This window comes from Urocampus carinirostris, chromosome 7 (assembly GCF_059441175.1).
Source record: "Urocampus carinirostris isolate Australia breed hairy pipefish chromosome 7, RoL_Ucar_1.0, whole genome shotgun sequence".
Taxonomy (NCBI): Eukaryota; Metazoa; Chordata; class Actinopteri; order Syngnathiformes; family Syngnathidae; genus Urocampus; species Urocampus carinirostris.
Genome location: NC_142355.1, coordinates 15,454,717 through 15,478,133, shown reverse-complemented (window position 1 = coordinate 15,478,133; position 23,417 = coordinate 15,454,717). Strand labels below are relative to the sequence as shown.

The window sequence follows — 23,417 nt, the reverse complement described above, 5'->3', positions numbered from 1 at the left end:
TGTATCAAGCCAACTCGATGTTGCCAAGTGTGCTACTGTAATTATTCTTACAAGTTCAAGTTGCCATTTTGAATTCAAAGTAGTGACCTCTTTCATTGGCACATATCTAATATATATAATTCATATACGGTACATACATGTGCACATGCACAAACCCAATATGATCTCCCAGTTAAACAGGATTTTTTTGTAAAATGAGATAAATAAAATGGACCTATGTACCTGATATAGTGAGTACAAAATACAACTACTTTCAGCTGTGAAGAAGAAAAGTGTTCATTGATTTAAAGGAAAATGCCCAAAAGAGAAATATACACCATCAAAACTACGTGATCGACAATTTTAGAATAGAATTGTCTATATTGTCATTGATATATCAATGCTGTTAAACATTGTATGTAACAAGATAAGACATTGAACTCCAGGGTGTAATGAAGACTTTGAAGAGAAAAATACAATGAAATAAACTCATAGGCAAAAATATTTACAAACTAGTGATTAGAAACACGGGCAGCACGGCGGCGCAGTGGTTAGCGCGTGTGCGGCACAGTTCTGAGGTCGTGGGAACCTCCTGCGTGGGTTCAAATCCAGCTCCCGGCCTTACTGTGCGGAGTTTGTATGTTCTCCCCATGCTTGCGTGGGTTTCCTCCGGGCACTCCGGCACACCGGTTTCCTCCCACATTCCAAAGACATGCATTTCAGGTGAATTGGCCGGTCCAAATTGTCCCTAGGTGTGACTGAGCGAGTGAGTTGTCTGTCCCCATGTACCCTGCGATTGGCTGGCAACCAGTTCAGGGTGTCCGCTGCCCGATGATTGCTGGGATGGGCTCCAGCACCCTATGCGACCCTACTGAGGATAAACGGTGCAGCTGATGGGATGAGATGATTAGAAACTAACCGAAGTCATAATAGTGTAATGAAAGAATAGTGCATCAAAACAGTAGTGCAATGAAAAGTAATGCAATAACATTCAGCAAAAAAAAAATAAAAATCTCATAGGTCGCAAGATACATATTTACAGTTAGTTGGACTTGTTTAAAATGGTGAAGGAAAGAAACGGTCTGAGCCTGTAAGTCTTTGTTTTGAGGAACATATAGCACCTACTGGAAGGCAACAAATCAAAGGGATGGTGGCCAGGGTTAAAAAAGTCTCTAATAATGTATATTTTTCTACCGCGATATCACAAGCTCGCAATGTACTCCAGGCTGGGTAGGGAGCAGCCAATAATCTTCTGGGCTACGTGAATTACTTTGTATGTTCTTGAAGTCCGCTCCCGGGAAAATTCCTTGATTCCTTGGATGATTGAAAATATCGGTGACCCGAGTCCTCATCATACTTGATCAGTGGGCAAGCCTTACACATATATTCTTTCTCCACACACCATCAAAAAAGTTGATCCTTCTAACAGGCCTTTATTATATCAGATAAAATCCTCACCTGCATGTTCAGGTGCCTGAGGTCACCTCCAGTTTAACGTCTTTGTTTTGCCCCAAACGATAGCTGATTACAATCAAGTACCAGTAGCTTTGTCTCCAGTAGACACAACCTTCACAACAACTAGGACTACGGCCGTGCTTTCCCAACAGAAGTCTGGAACCAGAAAAAACAAATGTATTATTGATGAAACCATCAAGAGGGCAAAATGGAGATGCTGCTCTTCATTTGCCAGGTTAGTTTTCTTTTATATTCTGTATAGAGCTTACGTTGAGTCGGGCATTGATAGCATTCGTGTCTGTGGAGTAAAGTATAACACAGACAAAATGATTGAATGAAAGAACTGTTTGTTGATTATTTACAGATTTTATTGTCAGCTGGTCTTATACATCCTTTCTCCGGGCACATGCCCATGTTCCCCAGCATGACTCAAACTGGGGTTAAAAGTGTACAGGTAAACTCGGAAGTAATGGTTTCTTTGATGGTTTTCAGGTTTAACAACAAAAAGACCAGCTTTAAAATCATTTTATATTGTTATGATTTATTTATTAAATACTCCAGGTCTGGCAAGGATTTAAACGCATGAAACGAGACTGGGTCATTCCTGACGTTAATGTACCGGAAAATGACAGAGGTCCATTCCCCAAGTTCATAACTAAGGTAGATGTATATAGGTGTTTTGTGAAAATTGAGTTTGGAACTGTAACAAAATATCTCTTCTAGATTAAATCAAGCAGCGAGGAAAAGGTAGCCATTACCTACCAGCTGGTAGGACCTGGGGCCAACCAGGCCCCCGAGGGCGTCTTTACCATGGACCAACGCTCCGGTGCACTGTATGTCACCCAGCCACTGGACAGAGAGAAAATAAGCAGATATGTTGTAAGTGGGAATATATTTAGAGACATTTTTGTCAATATCTAACTCACACCTTGTTACCTACCTGCAAACATGGATCCTATTACCCTACCTTTCTATTTAAATGTAATATCACCAGGTATTGACTGACCGACTTACCGACTGCCTGTCAATAATTAGCAGTGAGCAGTTTAGGATCCTTCTTGTCTCTTGCCAAAACATCAGCTGGGATATTTTCCAGTTCATCCACTACTGAGAATCATCAACAAATGATGCCTTTTTATGTGACGTTTATTTCAGCTACTGGCTCACGCTTCAATTGAGGGCTCCAAGGCGGAAAAGCCGCTGGAGTTGGTCATTAATGTCTTGGATCAAAACGACAATGTCCCGGAATGCACTTATTCTCCTTTTTATGGAAATGTCAGTGAAAGCGCACAAGTTGGTAAGAAAAAATCCTGATCATACAAAATACAAGGAAGTTTATCCATGCATTTCCGCAGGTTATTCCTTTATGGGGATTGTAGCAGTGGACAACGATGCTCCATATACAAGCAATACAGACATTCGTTATCGATTTACAACCACGATGAATCAAAGGACCACTGATCAAATGTTTACCATTGACTCAGTCAGCGGATTGATCAGCTTAATGGCAAAGAAACTTGACCGAGAGGTAAATCAAATAATTACCCTGTTATTTTCCTCAAAATACTAACTTTACAGGTATCCTTGTAGCATTCTTTACAAAAGCCTTATCATGAGAGTCATAACAAAATTAACTGGTACTCAATGATTATTGTCAGAACCAGAACAGATAGTAGACCCAAACACGCAACGTTTCAAACAAAGCTTTATTGGAGAATCGAGGAAGCGATCCGGTGCTCGCTGGGCAGGAGGAGCAAGGAGCTCACTGGATCGGAGCATGGTCAGAATGCGGAAACGAGTGGATTAGCCGGGGCAGGAGATTGGAGCATGGTCGACGTGAAAACGGGTCAATGGGCAAAACGGGTCGAGCAGCCGGAGCGGGAGATCGGAGCCTGGTCGATGGGAAAAAATGGGGCAAGTAGCCGGAGCGGGAGATCGAAGCATGGTCGATGGACTGAACAGGTCAAGTAGTCGGAGACGATCGGGAAGTCAGGGACAGACGAGCAGGATACAGGTGAGGACAGGACAGACGGGAGTCAGGGTCAAATAGTGCTTGCCTTGCACATGCAGAGGTTCGCTGACAGACTGAGAAGGAGTGAATGGAGTACTGAGTTTAAATAAGAGGGAAACCAATCAGGCAACGAGCAACAGCTGGCGCCAAACGAGCGGGCACAGGTGAGGGCAATGGGTAATCGTGACAGATTATAGTGTAATTTGGTAATATATTCCAATGATTATATCAGAAAACTCAGGGTTCCTGTACTCAGGTAGTTCATGATTGATCTGCTAGGCATAAACGTTTGTAGGTTGATGATTGAGTCCTGATGTGGGACCTTTTGTAAATGTAGTGTGTAGGGTCAATAAAGGCATTTTTTTTAGTTTTGTTTAGGTTTGTATGTTGACAGATTTGATAAACTGATATATTGTTCGTTTTTTTTCTAGTTTAATTCCTGTTGGTACAGTACGTAGGGTTGGTTGGTTATTAGACGATTGGTTGGCGAGTAAGGTATTGCAAATTGGTAAAGAAAATTTGAACCAGTTAGTGGTCGGTTTCAATTGTTTGAAAATACTTGTTCTTCAGAGCTCTTGTATATGTCATGTGGAAATGATTTAAGATTTCATTCTAAGTACATGTATGCAGTAATTATATTCTATCATAGACCCAGCCAAAGTACGAGCTAATCATAGAGGCTGCAGACATGGCTGGAGAGGGTCTTCGCACCACCTGTTCAGCCATCATCACGATCACCGACAGCAATGATCATGCTCCGCGTTTCACTTTCACATCAGTGAGTCCAATATTATCCACTCTGTTCTTCTTCTATCACTACCGGTGGTAACTGTGTGTTTTAATTGTATACATCCATGCAAGATGTCTGCCTCTATTGCTGAAAATGAGGTTGGCTTGGAAGTGTTAAGATTAATGGTGACTGACAAAGACGAATTGGGATCACCCAACAGCAATGCCAGGTACACTATTATTAGTGGCAACCAAGGAAATCACTTCCACATTGAAACTGGACCCAGAAAAATGGAAGGAATACTCACAATTGTTCAGGTGATGATAAAATGGGGCTGGATTTTGAGGATAGTGGCCACATTTACTTATTTTGTTTTCATCCAGGGCCAGTTTACATAATTATTCATGTGTATTTTTTTCAATGTAGTGGAGGTATCTTTTTTTCTAAACTCTTCAGCACTTTTGCAATTATAAAATTTAAGTTAAGTATTGCTTTCCTATTCTATAGAGCAAAAGGCTTGTGGCTGTTTTTGTTAAACTTCCCTAGCCTCTGTCCCTACTCTTTATTCTCATTGTTATTATTTTTTCCTCCTTGTTCAAGGCTGTGGACTTTGAGCGTGACTCTGCGTTTATTCTTTTGCTGGTGGCGACAAATGAAGCTCCCTTTAGTGTGCCTGTGTCCACTTCCACTTGCACAGTCACAATAACGGTCTTAGACAGGAACGAACCGCCAATCTTCATACCACCGGTCACCCACTGGATCATATTAGAGGAGCCACCTTTCGGGAGTCAATTAGTAGACCTCCAAGCCAAGGATCCAGACACATCAAGGCACCAACATGTCAGGTGATGCCAACCTGCAATACTTATTATCAATCGACTGAAACTGATACTACCAACCAGGCTTAAGTTTCTTTCATAAACTAACATTCCCTAAGGGGATGTCAAACTATGAGGCCAAAGATATTTACTGTAATATCTTTCAACTAAAACAAAGTCTACCAAACAAACAACCAACCTAATTAACCATCATATCAAACGTGACCCATACTCAACAATTGTACCTACCTACCTACCTACCTACCTACCTACCTACCTACCTACCTACCTACCTACCTACCTACCTACCTACCTACCTACCAATCATATCTTATTGACCTAAAATACAAATAAATCCATGCTTACCTATTAAGTGACCTTTTTACCAATTTCTAAAACCAATCATTCACCCTATTCACCTACTTTACAACCAACAAACAAAAGTATCTTCTAAAACTGACCCGATAAGCATCTTGACCTAACTACTGTACCTACCAAAGCACCTGTTCCCATCTTCAAAACCAATTCTACTTTCCAACCTACCTTCTAAACCTACTAAAACAGACCATACCAAGTCCCAACTTATATAGTTACCGTCATAAGCGACAATACCCAAGTACCTCTGCAATCCAATCAGTCAAAGCAATTTAGTCTTTCCTACCCAAATGGAGAGTACACAAACCCACCTACCAAACATCTTGCACCCAAATATATTCTACAAAACTACAACTACAAAAATTCCCAGCTAAAAACTAACCCTTACGATATTGCTATTTAATATTAATGTCCATATGTACATCCATGGCTAATATGTATGCTAATCAACACTTTAATGACTTTACCTTTAGATACGCACTACACAGTGACCCGGCCAGTTGGCTAGCCATTGATAAGGAAAAGGGATCCATCACAGTGAAAGGCAAAATGGACAGAGAGTCTCCATATGTCAAACATAATAAGTACACAGTGCTGGTTTTGGCGCATGACAATGGTAATCGTCTTACCAGTATTTTTATAACATTTGTGTGAATTTCAATGAAATATGAGCCCCACGACCATTACGCATTTTATGTGGGTGTGCGGGTGTGTGTGTGTGTGTGTGAGGGGGCGTGGGGGGCATAATGGGAGGTTGTTTTCTTCTTTTCTCTAACATAAAGAGTTGAAGTCAGAAAATTTATTTTGAATTAATTCTAGTATCCTTGTCTACAGACACCATCCCGGCAACTGGAACAGGCACTCTAGTTGTGAGCTTGCTAGATGTGAATGACAACCATCCAGTGATCAAACAGAGAAATGTCAAGATTTGTAATAGGGAGCCCTCGCCCATCCAGCTGGACCTTGTGGACCAAGATGGACCGGGGCATGCTGGTCCCTTTACTGTTGAGCTCCATGGGGAGCACAACATACACTGGACAGTTAGCATCAACTCCTCAAGTAACACATTTCAGTATATATTATGGCCTTGAACAGTAATCATGGGACAATTTATGATTTTGCTCTCCCAGGTAATGTGGCCATGCTCTCTCCGAGACAGGTGATGTCTCCTGGAGACTACCATGTGGTGATGAGTATCTATGATGTGGACATGCTCTACCAGGACAGTTCTATCCACGTGGAGCTTTGTCCATGCACAGGAGACATCATCAGCTGCTTTGTATCACAAGAAGGACCTCAAGGACATCGAGTCCCCTCCCTGGTGGCATCTACTCTGGCAACACTCTTTGGCTTTTTGAGTATGTAAAAATCCATTTTTCGTTTTGAATCATTTTATTTAACAAAATGAATCACTAATACTACAATTGATATACTGAAACAGACACCATGTGTCTTTTCAAAATTGTTTGGGCCCGTTCCAGTTTCCGGGAGTTTTTGTAATTTTATCATTTATTGTATGTTTCAAATGTTTTCAAATACATACTTTAGATTTAAAATGCAACAATGCATTGTTAAATCAGTTTTTATCATTGTTCACAGTTCTTCTGCTGTTCCTGGTCCTTTTCTTAAATATGAGGCGCGGAAGCCGTACTCATATTTCTCTGCTTGAAGACCTGCCAAGAGATAACATTTTCTACTATAACGACGAAGGAGGGGGAGAAGATGACCAGGTAAAGACACATGATTATTATTACACAAGAGGCAACTAAATACTTACTTGTTTGGGGCTTCAGCTTCCATGGAAAGAAATTTGACGTGCTTTTGTAATCTGTTACCTTCTAAACTAAACATATTCAACTCTCAAGAATCAACACATATGTCGCATTCTCACCTGATAATGTTGAAACAATAATATAATCGATACACAGTTAAGTAAGTGGTCATATTACTATATGGGAGGGCGCACAAAAAAGTCTAGGACATATTTCACTGAAAATGTACATAAAGTCGTCTGGAGGTGCCTCAAGTGGTTTCAAAGACAATGCAGATATATCAATCAATACAATGGGTTGGGTCTTTTCTGTCAGGACCAGAACAGATGGGAGACCCAAACGCGTAACATTTCACACAAAAGTTTATTGGGATATCGAGGAAGTCAGGTGCGGGTAAACAAACGCCAGCGATCCGGTGCTCGCTGGGCAGGAGGAGCAAGCAGCTCACGGGATCGGAGTGTGATCGGAATGTGAAAGGGAGTGGAGTTGCCGTGTTGGGCGATAGGAGCGTGGTTGGTGTGCCAAAACCGGTCAAGTAGCCGCAGCGGGAGATCGGAGCGTGGTCGGTGTGCCTGAACGGGTCAAGTAGCCGGAGCGGGAGATCGGAGCATGGTCGGTGTGCCTAAACGGGTCAAGAAGCCGGCGTGGGAGATCGGTGCGTTGTCAAAGGAAGGGCAAAGTCAGGGAGCCGGAGACAATCGGGGAATCAGGTACAGACGAGCAGGATAGGAAAGAAGACAAGACAGTCGGGAGCCAGAGTCAAAGTGCTTGCCTTGCATATGCGGAGGTTCGCTGATGGACTGACAAGGGGTCAACGGGGTACTGAGTTTAAACAGGAGGGACTCAATCAGGCAACAAGCAGCAGCTGGCGCCAAACAAGCAGGCACAGGTGATGGCAATCATGACATTTTCAAATGTAAAGGTTTTGTTTTTTGTCGTCTCAAGCTTTTTGAGATCGATGTTGAATCATTTGTTGAAAAAATATGTAGTAAATTCCCTGACCTGTACATCATGTATTGATGAACTAGAAGTTGTCAAAGAGTCATGCCATCAAACGAACACATAGTTGAGTATCGATTCAAATCACTGTGGGTGGATTTAATGACAAAGTTCACAGTCTAACCATTCTAAAGCGAGTTTGTCTAATATTTTACCACTAGATGTCCCTGTGTTGTATATGCATCTGGAAACGAGTTATAAAAAGCACAGGGAGGAATAAAAACTATGATCACTTAAAAGTGACCAAACAGAATGACTTTTCTTCTTATTTTTTGGCCCGGACTTTCACAGGGTTTTTGGTTTGTGGGGGGACCCGTAGCAGAAATATTGCCGACAATTACGTCAGCTCCTTGTAGTTGAGGCCCATGTTTTGTAGGTTGAATAGGAATTTAGGAATCTACGAGTACTTAATATAAAGGACGTTTACATGACAGTTCATGTATTTTTGCCTATTCTTTAAAACAATATTTTTTTTGATGCCATTACTCTTTAAAAAAGGTTTTTGTCTACCTTTTTAAATCAAGATTTCTTTCAGCCAAGAACCTCTCTAACCTGTGCTTTACCGGCAATCTTTGATAAAAGTGCAGTGAAAACAACTTGGTCCAGTTGGCACATCATTCTTATTATTACTTTTCTTTTTTTTTACTTTTCTAGTATTGATTTACATCCCTTTTCAATATTTGTTCACAAGATTCTATTTGACATATAAAAAAAACACGTTTACGATTTGTTTTCATTTTGCTTAATTTTCTCAACTGTTTTTTTTTTCTTGTCAGTAAAACAACAATAATAGTATTAATATGGCCAACCCAAATGCCCAAGCGCCCAAACAAGTTAAGCACCTCGGCACCCAAGTTGGTCATGTTTCGTGCCTCCAGATGAAAAGAGACACAAGAAAGTGGCCATGTCACTCGGGTCAGGGTGACACAACACACTCTTCTCTTCAACAGCAGGGGCCGACAGCTTTCACTGGTTTACCCCTGCCGCATCATACAAGTGCCCTGCCCATCCCTTAGAACACGTCTAAGCATCCCACTATCCTTTTACAACACCTCTCTACTCATTCCTATCAGCAACAAAAATTATTACTCAAATTCTTTAATAGTCCTGAAGTGCATAAATGATGCCTAAATAAGGAAAGGAGTTATAAATGACTGCAATAATGGAAACGGTTATAAATGAAGGACACATACTACCTTGAAGTTCTCTCATTTATTAAAACAAAATGTTTAAACTGTTTTTGCAGGAGTACGACTTGAGCCAACTGCACAGAGGACTGGACCACTCTCCTGAGGTCTTCTCCAAAAACGTGGTTCTAGGTGTCCACGGTCTCTTCAGTTACTACCCGAACCAACAAACTACTGAAGGAGTCGAGAAATTCATTGAAGAAGTGAGTGAAATCGATATAAGCGTATGGCTCTATTTTCATTTGTAGCGCAAAGCACAACCTTCTGTTTGAGTTGAGCTTTCTTTTTGAAACTTCAAAAACCCATTCTGCTAAAAATAGGCATTTGTAGCCCATGATGTTGTTCGTGCAAAATAACATGAATTCCTGTCTACAGAACTTAACGGTTGCAGATACAGATCCAGCAGCCCCCCCTTATGACTCACTTCTAGTGTTCAACTATGAAGGGCTCGGCTCGAAGGCGACTTCACTCAGCTCTATCAATTCGAATGACTCGGACATAGAATGGGGCTTTGAGGAGGTGGATCTATGGGGTCCACAGTTCCGCAATCTGGCTGACATGTATGCAAGCAGAGATGATGATTTGCAAACTTTGCCAGGGAAAACGGAGTGGGTCTGACAGGTGCAGAGTGTTTTAATTTTGTTAAATGATGAAAAAACAATAAATTCTTACCCCATTTTAAGAAATGGTTGCTTATTTTGTGGAAAGCTACCCCAGGGAGCGCGTTAATGAAATACAAGGCCGACCAAACGTCTTATGATCAAAGCGGCGCCGCCACCGACCGGCTGCCTTTTCCAGCAGCTCCCCTGTTATCTTGCACTTTTTGTGATTTATTGTGTTATTGTCTGCTACTATCTTCTGTGTTTTTCTTCCCATTTGACAACTACATTTCGGATTACCTTCTATCCTATGGACATGGGTTTTAGCGCTCAAAAGTGCGTTTATCCGAGGAATCAACTCCTTGCCCTGACGAATTCTCGTGCCGGCGTGATGAGGGGGCCTATCGTTGGAAGAAGAGCCGGAGCTAGCTAGGCGGCTAGCGGCGTTATAAGTCTTCGGTAACGTCCGTAATCATGGTAAATGTGACATCACTACCAAATAAGACCAACTTGCTGTGCTGGCGAAAAACATCAAAGCGCACAGGGAGTGCAGTTGCTTTGTTTTTGCGGAAACGTGGCACACATTTAGCATCCCGGACGCTAACGTGTAGCCATCCGGAGCAACCCGGACTGGAGCTATCCGGAGCTATCCGGCTTCAGCGCCGCTATACAGAGACACGAAAGCCTGCGGGAATCGGAGAGGAGGTGGACTCGCTAACACGAGGTGGTGTATCCTTGGGCACAAAGATTCTATCTGCCGCAGGGATGTCGAACCTTTGGACTAGCGTGTGACGTCATCCACTCCGCTACAAGCACCCCTAGGGCATCATGTTAATCTGTTAATAAACAACAGGGTAGACTGCTGGAAGTGTGAATTTCCCTACGGGGATGAATAAAGTATCTATCTATCTATCTATCTATCTATCTATCTATCTATCTATCTATCTATCTATCTATCTATCTATCTATCTATCTATCTATCTATCTATCTATCTATCTATCTATCTATCTATCTATCTATCTATCTATCTATCTATCTATCTATCTATCTATCTCTATCTATGATGGGAGGAAAGAGCGCCAATCACAGCATTAATTAGTCATTAAACTACATATTAGGTGATCATGAGCCGGTCCTTCAGGATGTGATTTTGAAACCCGTGTATTAGGGTTTAGGGTCTGACTGGGTGTCACTGAGCACGGCGGCGCAGTGGTTAGCGCATGTGCGGCACAGTTCATGTCTTGGGAACCTCCTGCGTGGGTTCAAATCCAGCTCCAGACTTCCTGTGCGGAGTTTGCATGTTCTCCCCGTGCTTGCGTGGGTTTCCTCCCGGCACTCCGGTTTCCTCCCACATTCCAAAAACATGCATTTCAGGTGGATTGGCCGGTCCAAATTGTCCCTAGGTGTGAATGAGCAAGTGAGTTGTCTGTCCCCGTGTGCCCTGCAATTGGCTGGCAACCAGTTCAGGGTGTCCCCTGCCCACTGCCCGATGATTGCTGGGATGGGCTCCAGCACCCCCGTGACCCTACTGAGGATAAGCGGTGTAGCTGATGAGATGAGATGAGATGAGATGGGTGTCACTGTGCCCTAGTGAAGGATACATTTAAGAGTATGGGCTTCAGTTATCATCTCAGTGTTGTTAATTCACCAAGTGGACTAGATCTGACTGTCTAAAGTTGTTGTTTTTTGTACTTTGATGTAGAGCTACAACAACGAAATGATACAGCAGATTAAAATCGATGATCAAAAGCGTTGGCAATGAAATAGTTCATCGATTCGTTTATGCGCCACTTAGCACGTCTCAGCGCGAGACTGCGAGCATAACAGAACGAGGTGGGGTGCGAACTAAGGCGTCTTTTTTCAAAGGCTACAGTAAATTCAACTCATGGAGCATGACAGACACGGTGAAAACTGTTCAGCTGACGTCTGCAAAAATGTGGGAACACACCACACTTCACAAAACAAAAAAGTGTGTCACTTGCAAGCTTTGCAAAAGTGATATGGCATGGGAGCATCATGATGGTGAGGAAGCAATCAAAACATGGAGTCACCGACGAGGATGAAGAGAGCTCAGTAACAGGGTAAGCCACTACATTTGATGTTTTTATTTGTTTTGGTTTGTATTTTTAAGTGTAGAAATGAAACCTTAATTTCTTCTATCTAACTGATGTTAGCGCTTGCTTTTTAGCTGATTAATGACTGTGCGCGTGTGTGTGAGATACTTTTTATTTGAATTTAATTATCTGATGTAGTGTTTAATTGTGCTTCATCAAAATAACCTCCACTTTAATACAATACAGGTAAGATTGAGCATCCAGTTTTAATTTTTTGGCAAAGTCTGAGTGATTAAGTGAGGAAACGTCTCTGGTTGCTCGCTTGATGTGCTAGTGTTTGCTTGTTAGCTTACTGATGACTTGAGTTAAATGAAAGAATGAAGTTTTTTTGGGGCACAGGATTAAAAAAAAAAAGAGTTCCAATTACTAATTAACAAAAGGAACAACAAATAATTTGCACCAAACACGGAAATAAATCAGCTGAATAAAACGATGTTATGAACATGTGTCCAAAGGGAGTAGGCTTAACTAGTGTTTAAGATTGAGCACAAGTTTTATTTTTCTGGCAAAGTCCGAGTGATTATTGTGTCTTTATCTCATCTCATCTCATCTCATTAGCCGTACCGCTTATCCTCATTAGGGTCGCGGGGGGGCTGGAGCCCATCCCAGCCATCTTCGGGCAGTGGGCAGGGGACACCCTGAACTGGTTGCCAGCCAATCGCAGGGCACACAGGGACAGACAACTCATTCGCTCATTCACACCTAGGGACAATTTGGACCGGCCAATTCACCTGAAATGCATGTTTTTGGAATGTGGGAGGAAACCGGAGTGCCCGGAGGAAACCCACGCAAGCACGGGGAGAACATACAAACTCCGCACAGAAAGTCTGGAGCTGGATTTGAACCCACGACAGGTTCCCATGACATGAACTGTGCCGCACAAGCGCTAACCACTGCGCCGCTGTGCTGCCCGTGTCTTTATAAATTGTGGCATAATCGTTTTCATACTATACGTTCTTATCTCATCAGAAAAAAACAAACGATGACAAGCTTCATGATGAAAAAGAGATAATGCAGGCCACAACAAGCAGCTGTCATCACTGAGATCCTCACAGACATGCTCACTTTTTTGCATTTCAACGCAAAGTTCTCAAAGAAGGAAGAGTGAGTTAGTTCGTGCGCAAGGTGATAATGGTTACTTTTGCTTTTTAATGTTGAAAATCATGTTACTGGGTTTTCACATTTGCATTTATACCTTGTTCCAAAAGATTGCGACCCTACTGAGGATAAGCGGTGCGGATAATGGATGGATGGTTGTTTTTGTCTCAAATCAAATTGGCCCATGGACATTATTGATTCTTATCACGGTTTTTGGAACTTTTGCATGCTACTGAAATAATATACACAATTTACAGTCCTGATGATTCTATAAGGTTCCTTTAGCTATTAATACAGTGATGACATACAAAACATGTAGAATTTTATTGAAAAGCACAGTTTTTGTTGACATCACAGCGAAGATCAACCTCCAAGCAGAGAGGCACCTAATGAACTCAAGGCCTGGTTTCAGAAGAAAAAAACAAAACACTCCTATACACAAAATAATCATCACTTCAAGAATAGTGAACATCCTGCTCACTGTGGAAATGATTTGAAAAAGAGAACATGTCATGGGTTTGACCAATCTTCATGTATGTCAAAAGCACAATTTCAATACAACACAACTCAAGCATAAAGGTTTGTCTACAAAATTTGGCTTATTTAATTCATTTGAATCGGGATAACTTTATGTCAGAAGGTATTTGAGGCTTCCTTATTTGAAGATCGTGTTTTTCAGAGCTGGTTTACCATGTTCAAGGTAAATCGACTAACCAACCGACAACTGGTTGGTTACATTTTTAGGGTCCTACATACATTCATTATCTGCACCGCTTATCCTCAGTAAGGTCGCATGTGTCATAAACTGGAACAGGATCAGGACCCAAACACGTGATGTTTCTCACACAAGTCATTTGTTTCCCGGGAAATGGTGAGTCATGCACGTTAGGCAGCAGTCTGGCGTGGAGTGACAGGAAGCTAGTGGCCGACGAGATCGATACCAATTGCCCGAGTAGATATCGGACAGATGGGGTCGATACCGGACAGGGCGGGACAGACAGGATTGATAATGAAACAGGATATTGAAATTAAACAGGACAAATGTAGACGGGAACCAAACTGGAAACCGATAATAAACAGGACAAAAATAAACGGGAACAATACCAACAGGGAACAGGACCGAGTCAAAACCCACGTCTTGCGGGGCAGAGGTTCGTTGACGGACTGACAAGGAAGAATGAGAGCACAGAGCGTAAATAGACAGACAGCCAATCTGTCAATGAGCTGCAGTTGGCGCCACACGGGCAGGCCCAATTGGGCGCCATGGCAACCATGACAGCAGGGGTGCTGGCGCCCATCCCAGGAATCTTTGAGTAGTGGGCAGGAGACACCCTGAACTGGTTGCCAGCCAGTCACAGGGCAAACAGAGCGCTCATTTACACCTCGAGACAATTCGAACAGCCAATTAACCTGAAATGCATGTTTTTGTAATGTGGGAGAAAATTGGAGTGCCCGGAGGAAACTCACACAGGCATGAGAAGAACATGCAAACTCCACACGCGGTGGCTGCAACACCTGGAATTGAACCCTGGACTTCTGCACCGTGAGGTTGCGCGCTAACCACCCAGCTGCTGTGCCGCCCCCTCCTCAAGACATTACACTATAAAAACAAAAAACTTGAATGTTCCCTTTTTCAGTGCCGAAACTAGAATCAAGTTGTGTTTGAAGAATGACAATGATACCACCTGAAGGCAAACTATTAAATATTTAAATCATGTGAGGCTTAATTTCTGTCACACAAGAAAAATCTGTTTTCACTAAAGTAACATTATGATAAAAAGACTAAACCTCTTGAATCCTATTCCCCCAGTTCAGTGAAGTTTTGCTGTTTAAAAAAAATTGAAGACAGAGTGAAAGTAAACATTGGTGGCATGATTTCTTAGGTGGACTTTTACCTTCCTACGTATCAACTCTGAAAAGTGAACTTTGAACTTAAATTCTTAAGTTTTGACGACTTTCTTGCGAGGACAGAAAAACCCAGGGACTTTGGAAGGTATGAAAATGGGGAACTTACGCAAATCCAAGCGACTATGGCAAAAGTGAAAACTGACTGAAACGTTTGAAGCAATGTCGAAAAGCTTGAGAGGCCTGGAACTTGATTTCTGATGTGCGTAACAGATGGGTGAGAACATGTTCCAGGAGGGTCTTTACCATGTGTACTTCAAAGAGCGACCACAGACGAGGTCCGACCAGCAGGGGGACTTTCATCAAGCTCGGATTCGTACCTGGTTCTCTTCGGTGGTCAACACTCGGCTGCTCCTGAGCGGCGTGAGTCGCTGATGAATTTACGGAATAGAGCGTTGTGGTCAGGGTTGGGTAGGGTTACTTTAACTTGATTACTTTCAATTACTTTTGGATTACTCCAATACCAAATATGCTAATAAAAGACAAAATAAACTAAATATGAATAAAATTACTAAATTTTGTGCAGGCTCGGGGAGTAACGGAATACATGGAACGGCAAAAATGATGTTGGCATGCTGTTTGGATTTATTTTCATTTCGTTTCTGTCACATTTTATGTTAGTTTTGCCGAAGATCAAAGAGATCAAAGTCAGGAGAGAAAGCTTACCATGTGTTGTGAGTCATCATTTTATTCATATTTAGTTTCTTTTGTCTTTTATTAGCATATTTGGTACTGGAGTAATCCAAAAGTAATTGAAAGTAATCCAGTTAAAGTAACCCTACCCAACCCTCGATGTGATTGAACAAGATGAAGTGTTTTTGTGTTCAGGTGGTGGAATTCTTGAGTGGTGCAGTCTGCATGCTGACCACTTTGTGCCACTCATGCGTGAGCTACAACTGCTCCGTCGCCGTGATGACGCCTGTGTGGTCTAGCGTCCTCGTGAGTCTGCCTCATGCACACTCGGTGCTACAAGTGGAAAAACATATTTTCTTGCTGTGGTTACAGTTTATGGCTGCTGGGTGTCTGGCTATAGAAGTCCAGAGGAAGGCCAATAAAGTCAAGGCAATTTCCATTAAAGCTACTTTGAAATTTTGGTTTCAGTTTTTTGTTGATTTTTGTTTGTGACTATGAGAGTTTCCCTGTACGCAGATCATTGTCCTGATGGGTGTTCACCTTCTCAGTTTGCTGATTGGTCTCTCCCTGCTGGTAGCATTCTGCTCCACGTCCCAGCAGCCACTCATACTCAGTACAAGTAAACAGGTGAAGCCGCTTACACTACTGTTCAAAAGTTTGGGGTAGCTTAAAAAAAATGTCCTTACTTTTTAAGTAAAAACACGATTTTTTTCAATGACCCTAATTTGAAAAATCAAAAATACCCAGCATATATTGCTAACATGATTAAGGACTATTCAAGCAGAAAATGTCTACATAGATGTATCAAGGACCATCTTCAGCTACCACTCCAGTGTTCTAATCATACATCGTGTTTGCTAATTTTATTAAAACAGGGGTGTCAAACTCATTTTAACTCGGGGGCCAGACGATAGAACAAACATTCTTTCGGGGGCCGGACTAGTAGATTAAAGAGAAAGAAAAGGAGAGTTAAAGAAATAAGAGAAAGAGGGAGGGAAAAGGAGAGAGGGCGAGACAAAGAAAGAAAGAGAGGGAGAGAGCATGAGAGACAAAAGATAAAAAGTCGTGAGGGGGGGGAAGGGAGAGGAAGAAAGAAATCCAAAGAGAAATAGAAAGACAGAAGGAGAGAAAAGAGAAAAGAAAGCGCGAAGGGTATGAAGAGAGAAAGAGAAAAGAAAGAAAAGGAAGAAAGGAAGTTAGAGCAAAAGAAGTTAAAAGACCGAGAGAGAAAGAGACAAAGAGCAACAATTGAAGAGAAAAAGAGAGACACAGAGAGTGAAAGAGACAGAGTGGGAGAAAAGGGGTGGAAAAGAGAGAGAGATAAATAAATACAAGTACAGCGTCTTTGTGAGAGGCATCTGGCTTTGGCAACATCAAGTTGATATATTTCAACCTGCACCTTGTTTTTCCCCTGCGCTCCTCTGAGTGTTGTCTCGCGGACCGGATTCAATCCCTTAGCGGGCCTGTTCCTGCCCCCGGGCCGCCTGTTTAGCACCTGTGCATTAGAAGCTAGTGAAGGGTTAGAAAACTCTAGTGAAAAGGTGTTAACACAGTTGAAAACAGCTTAGCTGGTTAGAGAAGTTATAAAACTGACCTTGTTTTTTTTTTTAGTCAAGTATCTGGAGCATCACAGTTGTGGGTGTGATTAAACCTTCAGAATGGACAGAAAAATAGAACTTTATTGTAAAACTTGATAGTCTACTGTTGTGCCAAGAAACTGAAGATGTCTTACACCCTTTAGACAACAGCACAACAAAGAGGCTCTAATAAACAGGTGTCAAACAGGCGGCCCGCGGGCCAGATCAGGCCCACTCAAGGATTAAATCTGGCCCGCGAGACATCACTCAGAGGAGCGCAAGAGAAAAACAAGCTGCAGGTTGAAGTATGTCAACTTGATGTTGCCAAAGCCGGGTGCCTCTCACAAAGACACTGCACTTGTATTTATTTCTCTCTGTCTCTGTCTCTCTCACTCTCTCTCTCTCTTCCACACCTTTTCTCCCACTCTCTGTCTCTGTCTCTTTCACTCTCTGTGTCTGTCTTTTTCTCTTCCTTTGTTGCTCTTTGTCTCTTTCTCTCTCTGTGTCTTTTTAACTTCTTCTGCTCTAACTTCATTTTTTCCTTTTCTCTTTTTTCTCTTTCTCTCTTCCTACCCTTTGCGCTTTCTTCTCTCTTTTCTCTCCTTCTGTCTTTCTATTTCTCTTTGGATTTCTTTCCCACTCTCTCTTTTTTCCCTCTCTCTTTCTCTTATTTCTTTGTCTCTCTTTTTCTTTCTCTTTAATCTACTAGTCCGGCCCCCGACAGAATGTTTGTTCTATCGCGTCGCCCCCGAGTTGAAATGAGTTTGACACCCCTGCTCTAATAGATTGAGAAGTGGGAGGCATACCAAGCAAGAGTGCAAGTACATTATATTCTCTAGTTTTGAGAAATAGATGGGCTTTCAAGGAGGACCTTGGTGTCAAACATGCACTCCGATGGGGGTGTATCAGAAGCGCAAGAGAAAAATGAGCTGCAGTTTTGAATATGTCCACATGATGACGCCAAAGCCAGGCAGCACTCGCAAAGCAACTGGAGCTGTATTTGTTTTTCTTTCTTTCCCCCTCTTTCTTTCCTTCTCTCTTTTATTTTTCCTCTCTCTATCTCTCTATCTCTTTATTTGTCTAATTCTTATTCTCTCTTATCTTAATTTTTTCTCGCATTTGCCCTCTCCCTCTTTTCCCCTTTTCTCACTCTCTATCTCTTTCTATCTTTCATTCTTTCTTCTTTTTATATTGTTTTCTTACCCTCTTTTATTCTCACGCTCTTTCGTTTCTCTTTTTTCATTTTTACTTACCTTCTTTCTCTTGCTCACGCTTTTCAATTTCCCTCTTTCTTGTCTTCTCTTTCATTCTTTTTCCCTCACTCTTTTTATCTCTCTCTCTCTTTCTTTTACCGTCATTCTCTCTTTTGACCTCTTTCGTTCTCTTCCTTTCTCCTTTTTTCTCAGTTTGTCTCCCTGTTGTGCTTGCTCTGTTACTCTGTCTTCTTTGTTCTTTCTTTATCTATTTCCAATCTCTCTCTTTCTTTCTCCCTTACTCTTTTATCTACTATTCCGGCCCCCGTGGTATTAAATTTTTTTGCATTTGTACCCCATCTAAAACAAGTTTGAGCCCCCCGAATTAAGACCTCTGTTAAATAGCAACCGCTGAACACCCGTTTCAACATCTGCAGTTAAGAGGCAACCCCGAGATGCTGGCCCTTTAAGGTATAGTGGCAAAGAAAACGTTTAGACTGGCCATTAAAAAGAAGAGATTAATATGGGCAAAAGAACCAAGATATCAGACGACTCATTAAAAAAATTAAAGTGTGACTTTTTCATGGAAAACACACAACTGTCTGGGTGACCCCAAACCTTTTAAGGGTAGTGTATGTATTCAGATAAGTAGATCTTAAGTACTCTGTACTAATGTTCCCTCTAAGCTGCGTGTGTGCGCAAATGCGCACTACCCAGAGTTTTTCCGCGCACAAGAAAATCTAGCCAGCTCACAAAAACGAGGGCTCAAAATTGCTAAATAAGTCAAAGTTACAGTGCATGAAAATAAAAATACACGGGTTCCCCTGATGCTGTGTTTTAAATGCGGTAATTTGAAGTCAATGTCGAAGTAGAACGAAGTTGAGTAAAGTCAGTAGAGTTTTTCGAGAACCGGCATCTTCGGCTCGGCTCACTAAAAAGAACCGGCTCTTTCGGGTCCCATTCGGCTCTTCAGGTTGTTTTTGCTTCTTTAATCCCCACACGACCAAATATTATGTAAAATTGTGCACAAAATGACTTAAAGGAAGGGGGGGAAATAGAACAAAAAATATAAAATTACCAAAATGAAAAAGTAGTGAAAAGCTGAGAAAAAAACAAAACAAAAGGAGAGAAAAAGAGAAAAACCGAGCAGGAAAAAATCAGAAAAAAGCCAGAAGGAAAGAAAGAAGCAAATAAAGGGAACAAATGTAATAGAGAACAAAAAGCAAGAAAAAAGTAACAGCTCGGAAAAAATAAACACAATGAGATTTTATTTAAAAGGAATTTAAAAAAAAAGGAGAAAAAACAGGGAAAAAGAGGAAAAAGTTTGTGATGCATTCAAATAATTGTACTTTAATTAAAAAATGTAATTAAATACAGTTCTGTATCGTGCAACCACTAAATAAGCCCCCCAATATGTTAGTATTATGCGACAAAAGATACCAGGAATAAAAGAAAATGGAAATCTTGTGAAAGAATTGTAAAAACAAATGACGTTTGTAGGCCCTGCAACCTTTGTAATCATACATGAGTCAATTCATTAAAAAGTGAAAAATGATTTAGCATTGCCGGAAACTCAGCAAAATGTAACGTGATGCCAAGTTTCGGACATGTTTGATAATTAATTATCTTGCCACACTTGGGATTATGGTTGCTCACTGTTGTTTCAAGCGTTGCTCACCGACTTTGTGTGAACGCTCAGACCCGTGGAAAATTAGAGGGAACATTGCTCTGTACTATTCCTCTATGCTGTAAAATAAAAGTCAACTATGGTGTACTGGTTCCTCTTTGCAGCTTGTTGGTACATATGTGGCTAAGGGCAGCGCTGTGGCCTTCACTGTGCTTTGCCTGCTCCTGTCGCTCTATGTCGTCTTGTTGTCGTGGAGTGGCCTCAGGCGCTACGGAGGCGGCACCGTCCACCTTGTTGGGTATGACCGTGTCATGCAGGTGTGTAACTCACTTCTGTCCAGTGTTGGGTGCGTTAATGAAAAAAATAAGTTATTAGTTACCATTTCATTTAAAAAGTAGTTCTGTTACCACACAACAAGTAGCGCGTTACTCCGAAAGTAACCAACTTGTTACGAATTATTATATATATATTCGCTTAGAAGCCAACCCCCTTTAGCTGCTTTAAAATAGCCACCATTAGGAATTAAATGTCAAAATGTACCGTTTACCAAATTGTTCAAATTAGTGATTTGACTCCATTAACCAAACACAGGCTACATTCACCCAACAATTTATGTGCGCTCGTTTCTTGAGGGAAAATATGAGCAGGAAGCCGACATTTTCAATTTAATTTAATTAACAATTTGACTAAGTGTACTCCATCGGAAACGGCTGAATTAGCGACGTTGGAGTCTCTGGGAAACCTTTTTCTAAAGTCCTTTAGCTTTCTCCTATTGGCCATCTTCTCCCCGCATAATGGCGTGCCGACTCCTCCCATGGGCGCGCCAAGGAAGCCCCCTGGGCTTCACTATCTCGTAGAAGAGTCCTGATGTCTGGGGTACTCAAAACACCGAGCGTTTCTACGTCATCAAGACCTTTCTGCGTCACCAGCGTCTGGATGTGCTGATTATCTTATCAGCTGTACGTCCTGTTCCCGCCGTTCCTGTAAACAACATTTTGCACCAGGGTGCCCTGACCTCGCACCACAGCCCAGTCAGTAAATATCTTTTGCATTAAATGTAATTTGTATTCAATCCTATAAACTCTTTTATAGTCCAATGTATAAAATCCTTCACCACATAATATAAGAAATGGAATAAAACTTGTACGACAACCTGTGGAAGCAGTGAACCCTTCATATTTCTTGGCTTGTGCAACCTTGAGAGCTTGCAAACGAACACTTAGCCGAGACACCCCATATCCAATTTTTCTATGGGCAGCAGACCACTCAAAGATCTCCTTCTCCATTTCTGGGTACTATCAAATATATTTTCTTTTTTCAGGCATGGCGTACTGCACAAATAACTTCACAAATAAGTCCAAAAATCGGCACACTTTTACCGTAAATTCTGTGCTTGCGTTTACTCCATTGGTTTCCCATTAGTTTGTCATGTATAAGCCGTGCCCCCCTCCTCCCACGCTACATACCGTCCGCTACTGCTGACACACAATCAAAGATACTCATAGAAGCTGACCTCGATTTCTGTATTCTATTTTATAGTTGTAGATTCAGATTTCATGCGAGTGTATATACGCTAGGGAGAATGTCTACATGAGCAGAAATTCTGAATCCTTTACTATGCTTGAGACCTAGTGTTTTGTACATAAATATAAACACCCTTCAGTCACTGTCACTAATAAATCAGGGGATGTATGTCACTTCAGTCAGAGGACATTACAAACGATGGTCTGTATTCATAGAGTAGGAGTAATAACATAACAACAGTAGAGTTACAAAATTGTATTAATAACGCAATACAGTTTACTCAGGGCGTTACTGAGTAAAGTAATTGTAAAGTTTTTACAGTAATGTGTTTTTCTGTAACGCCTTAGTCCCAACACTGTTGTGTCACTTGCTGTCTGAGCAGAACATGACTCACTTTTGTTTTGATTTACAACAGGAACCAGATGACAACACGGGGCCGTTACTGGAGCACATGGACTCAGTATGACTCTAGCTGGGTAGCTAGCTAGTCAATTAGCTCACTATTGAGTCAATTCCTGTTTATTTGTGACACCCTTAATCACAAGGAGTCTCAAAGGGCTGCACAGACCACATATCATTGCAAACTAAAGACTATTATGACGCCATCCCCTGATCTAAAACCTACCCAAGGGCAAGGAAAAACTCAAAAACCTCAACATGAAGAAAATGAAGAAGCCTTAAAAAGGGACCGCACATGAGGTCACCCCCCTTCCAGGATGACCAGGCTGCAATGGATGTTGCATTAACAAAAAATACAATTTAAAATAGAATATAGAATAATTAAATTATAATATAAAATAAATGGCAGCACGGTGACGCAGTGGTTAGCGCGTGTGCAGGCATAGTTCTAAGGTCTTGGGAACCTCCTGTGTGGGTTCAAATCCAGCTACCGGACTTCCTGTGCGGAGTTTGTATGTTCTCCCCGTGCTTGCGTAGGTTTTCTCCGGGCACTCCGGTTTCCTCCCACATTCCAAAGACATGCATTTCAGGTGGATTGGCCGGTCCAAATTGTCCCTAGGTGTGAATGAGCGAACGAGTTGTCTGTCCCCGTGTGCCCTGCGATTGGCTGGCAACCAGTTCAGGGTGTCCCCTGCCCGATGATTGCTGGGATGGGCTCCAGCACCCCCGCGACCCTACTGAGGATAGGCGGTGCAGCTAATGAGATGAGATGAGATATAAAATAAACAGTCCTGTTTATTTGTGACATCCTGAAAGTCTGAAAGGGCTGCACTGACTACAAACTTCTCTAACACCATAAAGGGATATATTAAACTTATTTTAAAGAACACCTCGTATAGCGCATCCTACTGTTCACATTTGTTAAAATTATTTGCTCACATTCGCAAAACAAACACGTTTAGTTTTAATCATTTGTTTGTTCTGTATCGCAACTTAATTGTATCAGGTTATAACAAAACTGTAATTAATGAGCGATCTTGTTCATTGTTTCACGAGCTATGTTACTAGCGAGCCACTTCTTTAGCTATTTATGTAGATCAGAGGTGTCAAACTTATTTCACATCGTAGGCTACATATGGCCTCGGTAGATGTCAAGTGGGCAGTACTATTAAAATGATACCATACATGATATAAATAACCAAAATATCATGTCTTTAATTTGTTTTGGTGTAAAGAAGCACAAGAATATTAGGAAAATGAGGAAATTGAATGGACATACAAAATATGACGTGGTCCATATTTTATTAAATATTCTACATTCCTTATCTATTTTTCTTCGTTTGGATAATGACATTTTGGATAAAGAGGGTTGTCAGAGACCACTGTTGAAAAAAAAACACAGCTGTCTTCTTCTTCGCTGA

At 41.6% G+C, this 23,417-nt stretch overlaps 2 protein-coding genes across 3 annotated transcripts; both read left to right on the top strand.

The window, feature by feature from the left end:
* The first annotated feature begins 1,546 nt into the window (after nucleotides 1-1,546).
* On the top strand, nucleotides 1,547-9,980 carry LOC148362439 (cadherin-1). Its single transcript, XM_088339271.1, has 15 exons — nucleotides 1,547-1,669; nucleotides 1,799-1,888; nucleotides 1,996-2,094; nucleotides 2,158-2,313; nucleotides 2,590-2,731; nucleotides 2,790-2,962; nucleotides 4,095-4,223; nucleotides 4,307-4,492; nucleotides 4,776-5,020; nucleotides 5,842-5,984; nucleotides 6,203-6,427; nucleotides 6,499-6,726; nucleotides 6,968-7,098; nucleotides 9,386-9,529; nucleotides 9,702-9,980. Exons 1-15 carry the CDS (start codon nucleotides 1,643-1,645, stop codon nucleotides 9,942-9,944), a joined length of 2,361 nt encoding a protein of 786 aa, XP_088195397.1. The 5' UTR covers nucleotides 1,547-1,642; the 3' UTR covers nucleotides 9,945-9,980.
* A 1,860-nt stretch (nucleotides 9,981-11,840) lies between these two features.
* Nucleotides 11,841-22,240, top strand: tmem253 (transmembrane protein 253). Of its 2 annotated transcripts, none has more exons than XM_088339269.1 (7): nucleotides 11,841-12,007; nucleotides 15,257-15,406; nucleotides 15,872-15,982; nucleotides 16,049-16,105; nucleotides 16,193-16,303; nucleotides 20,238-20,390; nucleotides 22,013-22,240. In XM_088339269.1, exons 2-7 carry the CDS (start codon nucleotides 15,257-15,259, stop codon nucleotides 22,061-22,063), a joined length of 633 nt encoding a protein of 210 aa, XP_088195395.1. In that variant the 5' UTR covers nucleotides 11,841-12,007; the 3' UTR covers nucleotides 22,064-22,240. The 2 variants fall into 2 exon arrangements, with proteins under 2 accessions (XP_088195395.1, XP_088195396.1); XM_088339270.1 differs by lacking the exon at nucleotides 11,841-12,007 and adding an exon at nucleotides 15,045-15,131.
* Nucleotides 22,241-23,417: the final 1,177 nt, after the last annotated feature.

Excerpts from the sequence above, each read along its gene's own strand:
- LOC148362439 (XM_088339271.1), top strand. The coding sequence starts at position 1,643 with ATGGAGATGCTGCTCTTCATTTGCCAG. Across the intron at positions 2,095-2,157 it reads TCCCCAAGTTCATAACTAAG|ATTAAATCAAGCAGCGAGGA; the intron begins GTAGATGTATAT and ends TATCTCTTCTAG. Across the intron at positions 4,493-4,775 it reads GAATACTCACAATTGTTCAG|GCTGTGGACTTTGAGCGTGA; the intron begins GTGATGATAAAA and ends TCCTTGTTCAAG.
- tmem253 (XM_088339269.1), top strand. The coding sequence starts at position 15,257 with ATGGGTGAGAACATGTTCCAGGAGGGTCTTTACCATGTGTACTTCAAA. Across the intron at positions 15,407-15,871 it reads CTCGGCTGCTCCTGAGCGGC|GTGGTGGAATTCTTGAGTGG; the intron begins GTGAGTCGCTGA and ends TTTTGTGTTCAG. Across the intron at positions 16,304-20,237 it reads TACTCAGTACAAGTAAACAG|CTTGTTGGTACATATGTGGC; the intron begins GTGAAGCCGCTT and ends TCCTCTTTGCAG.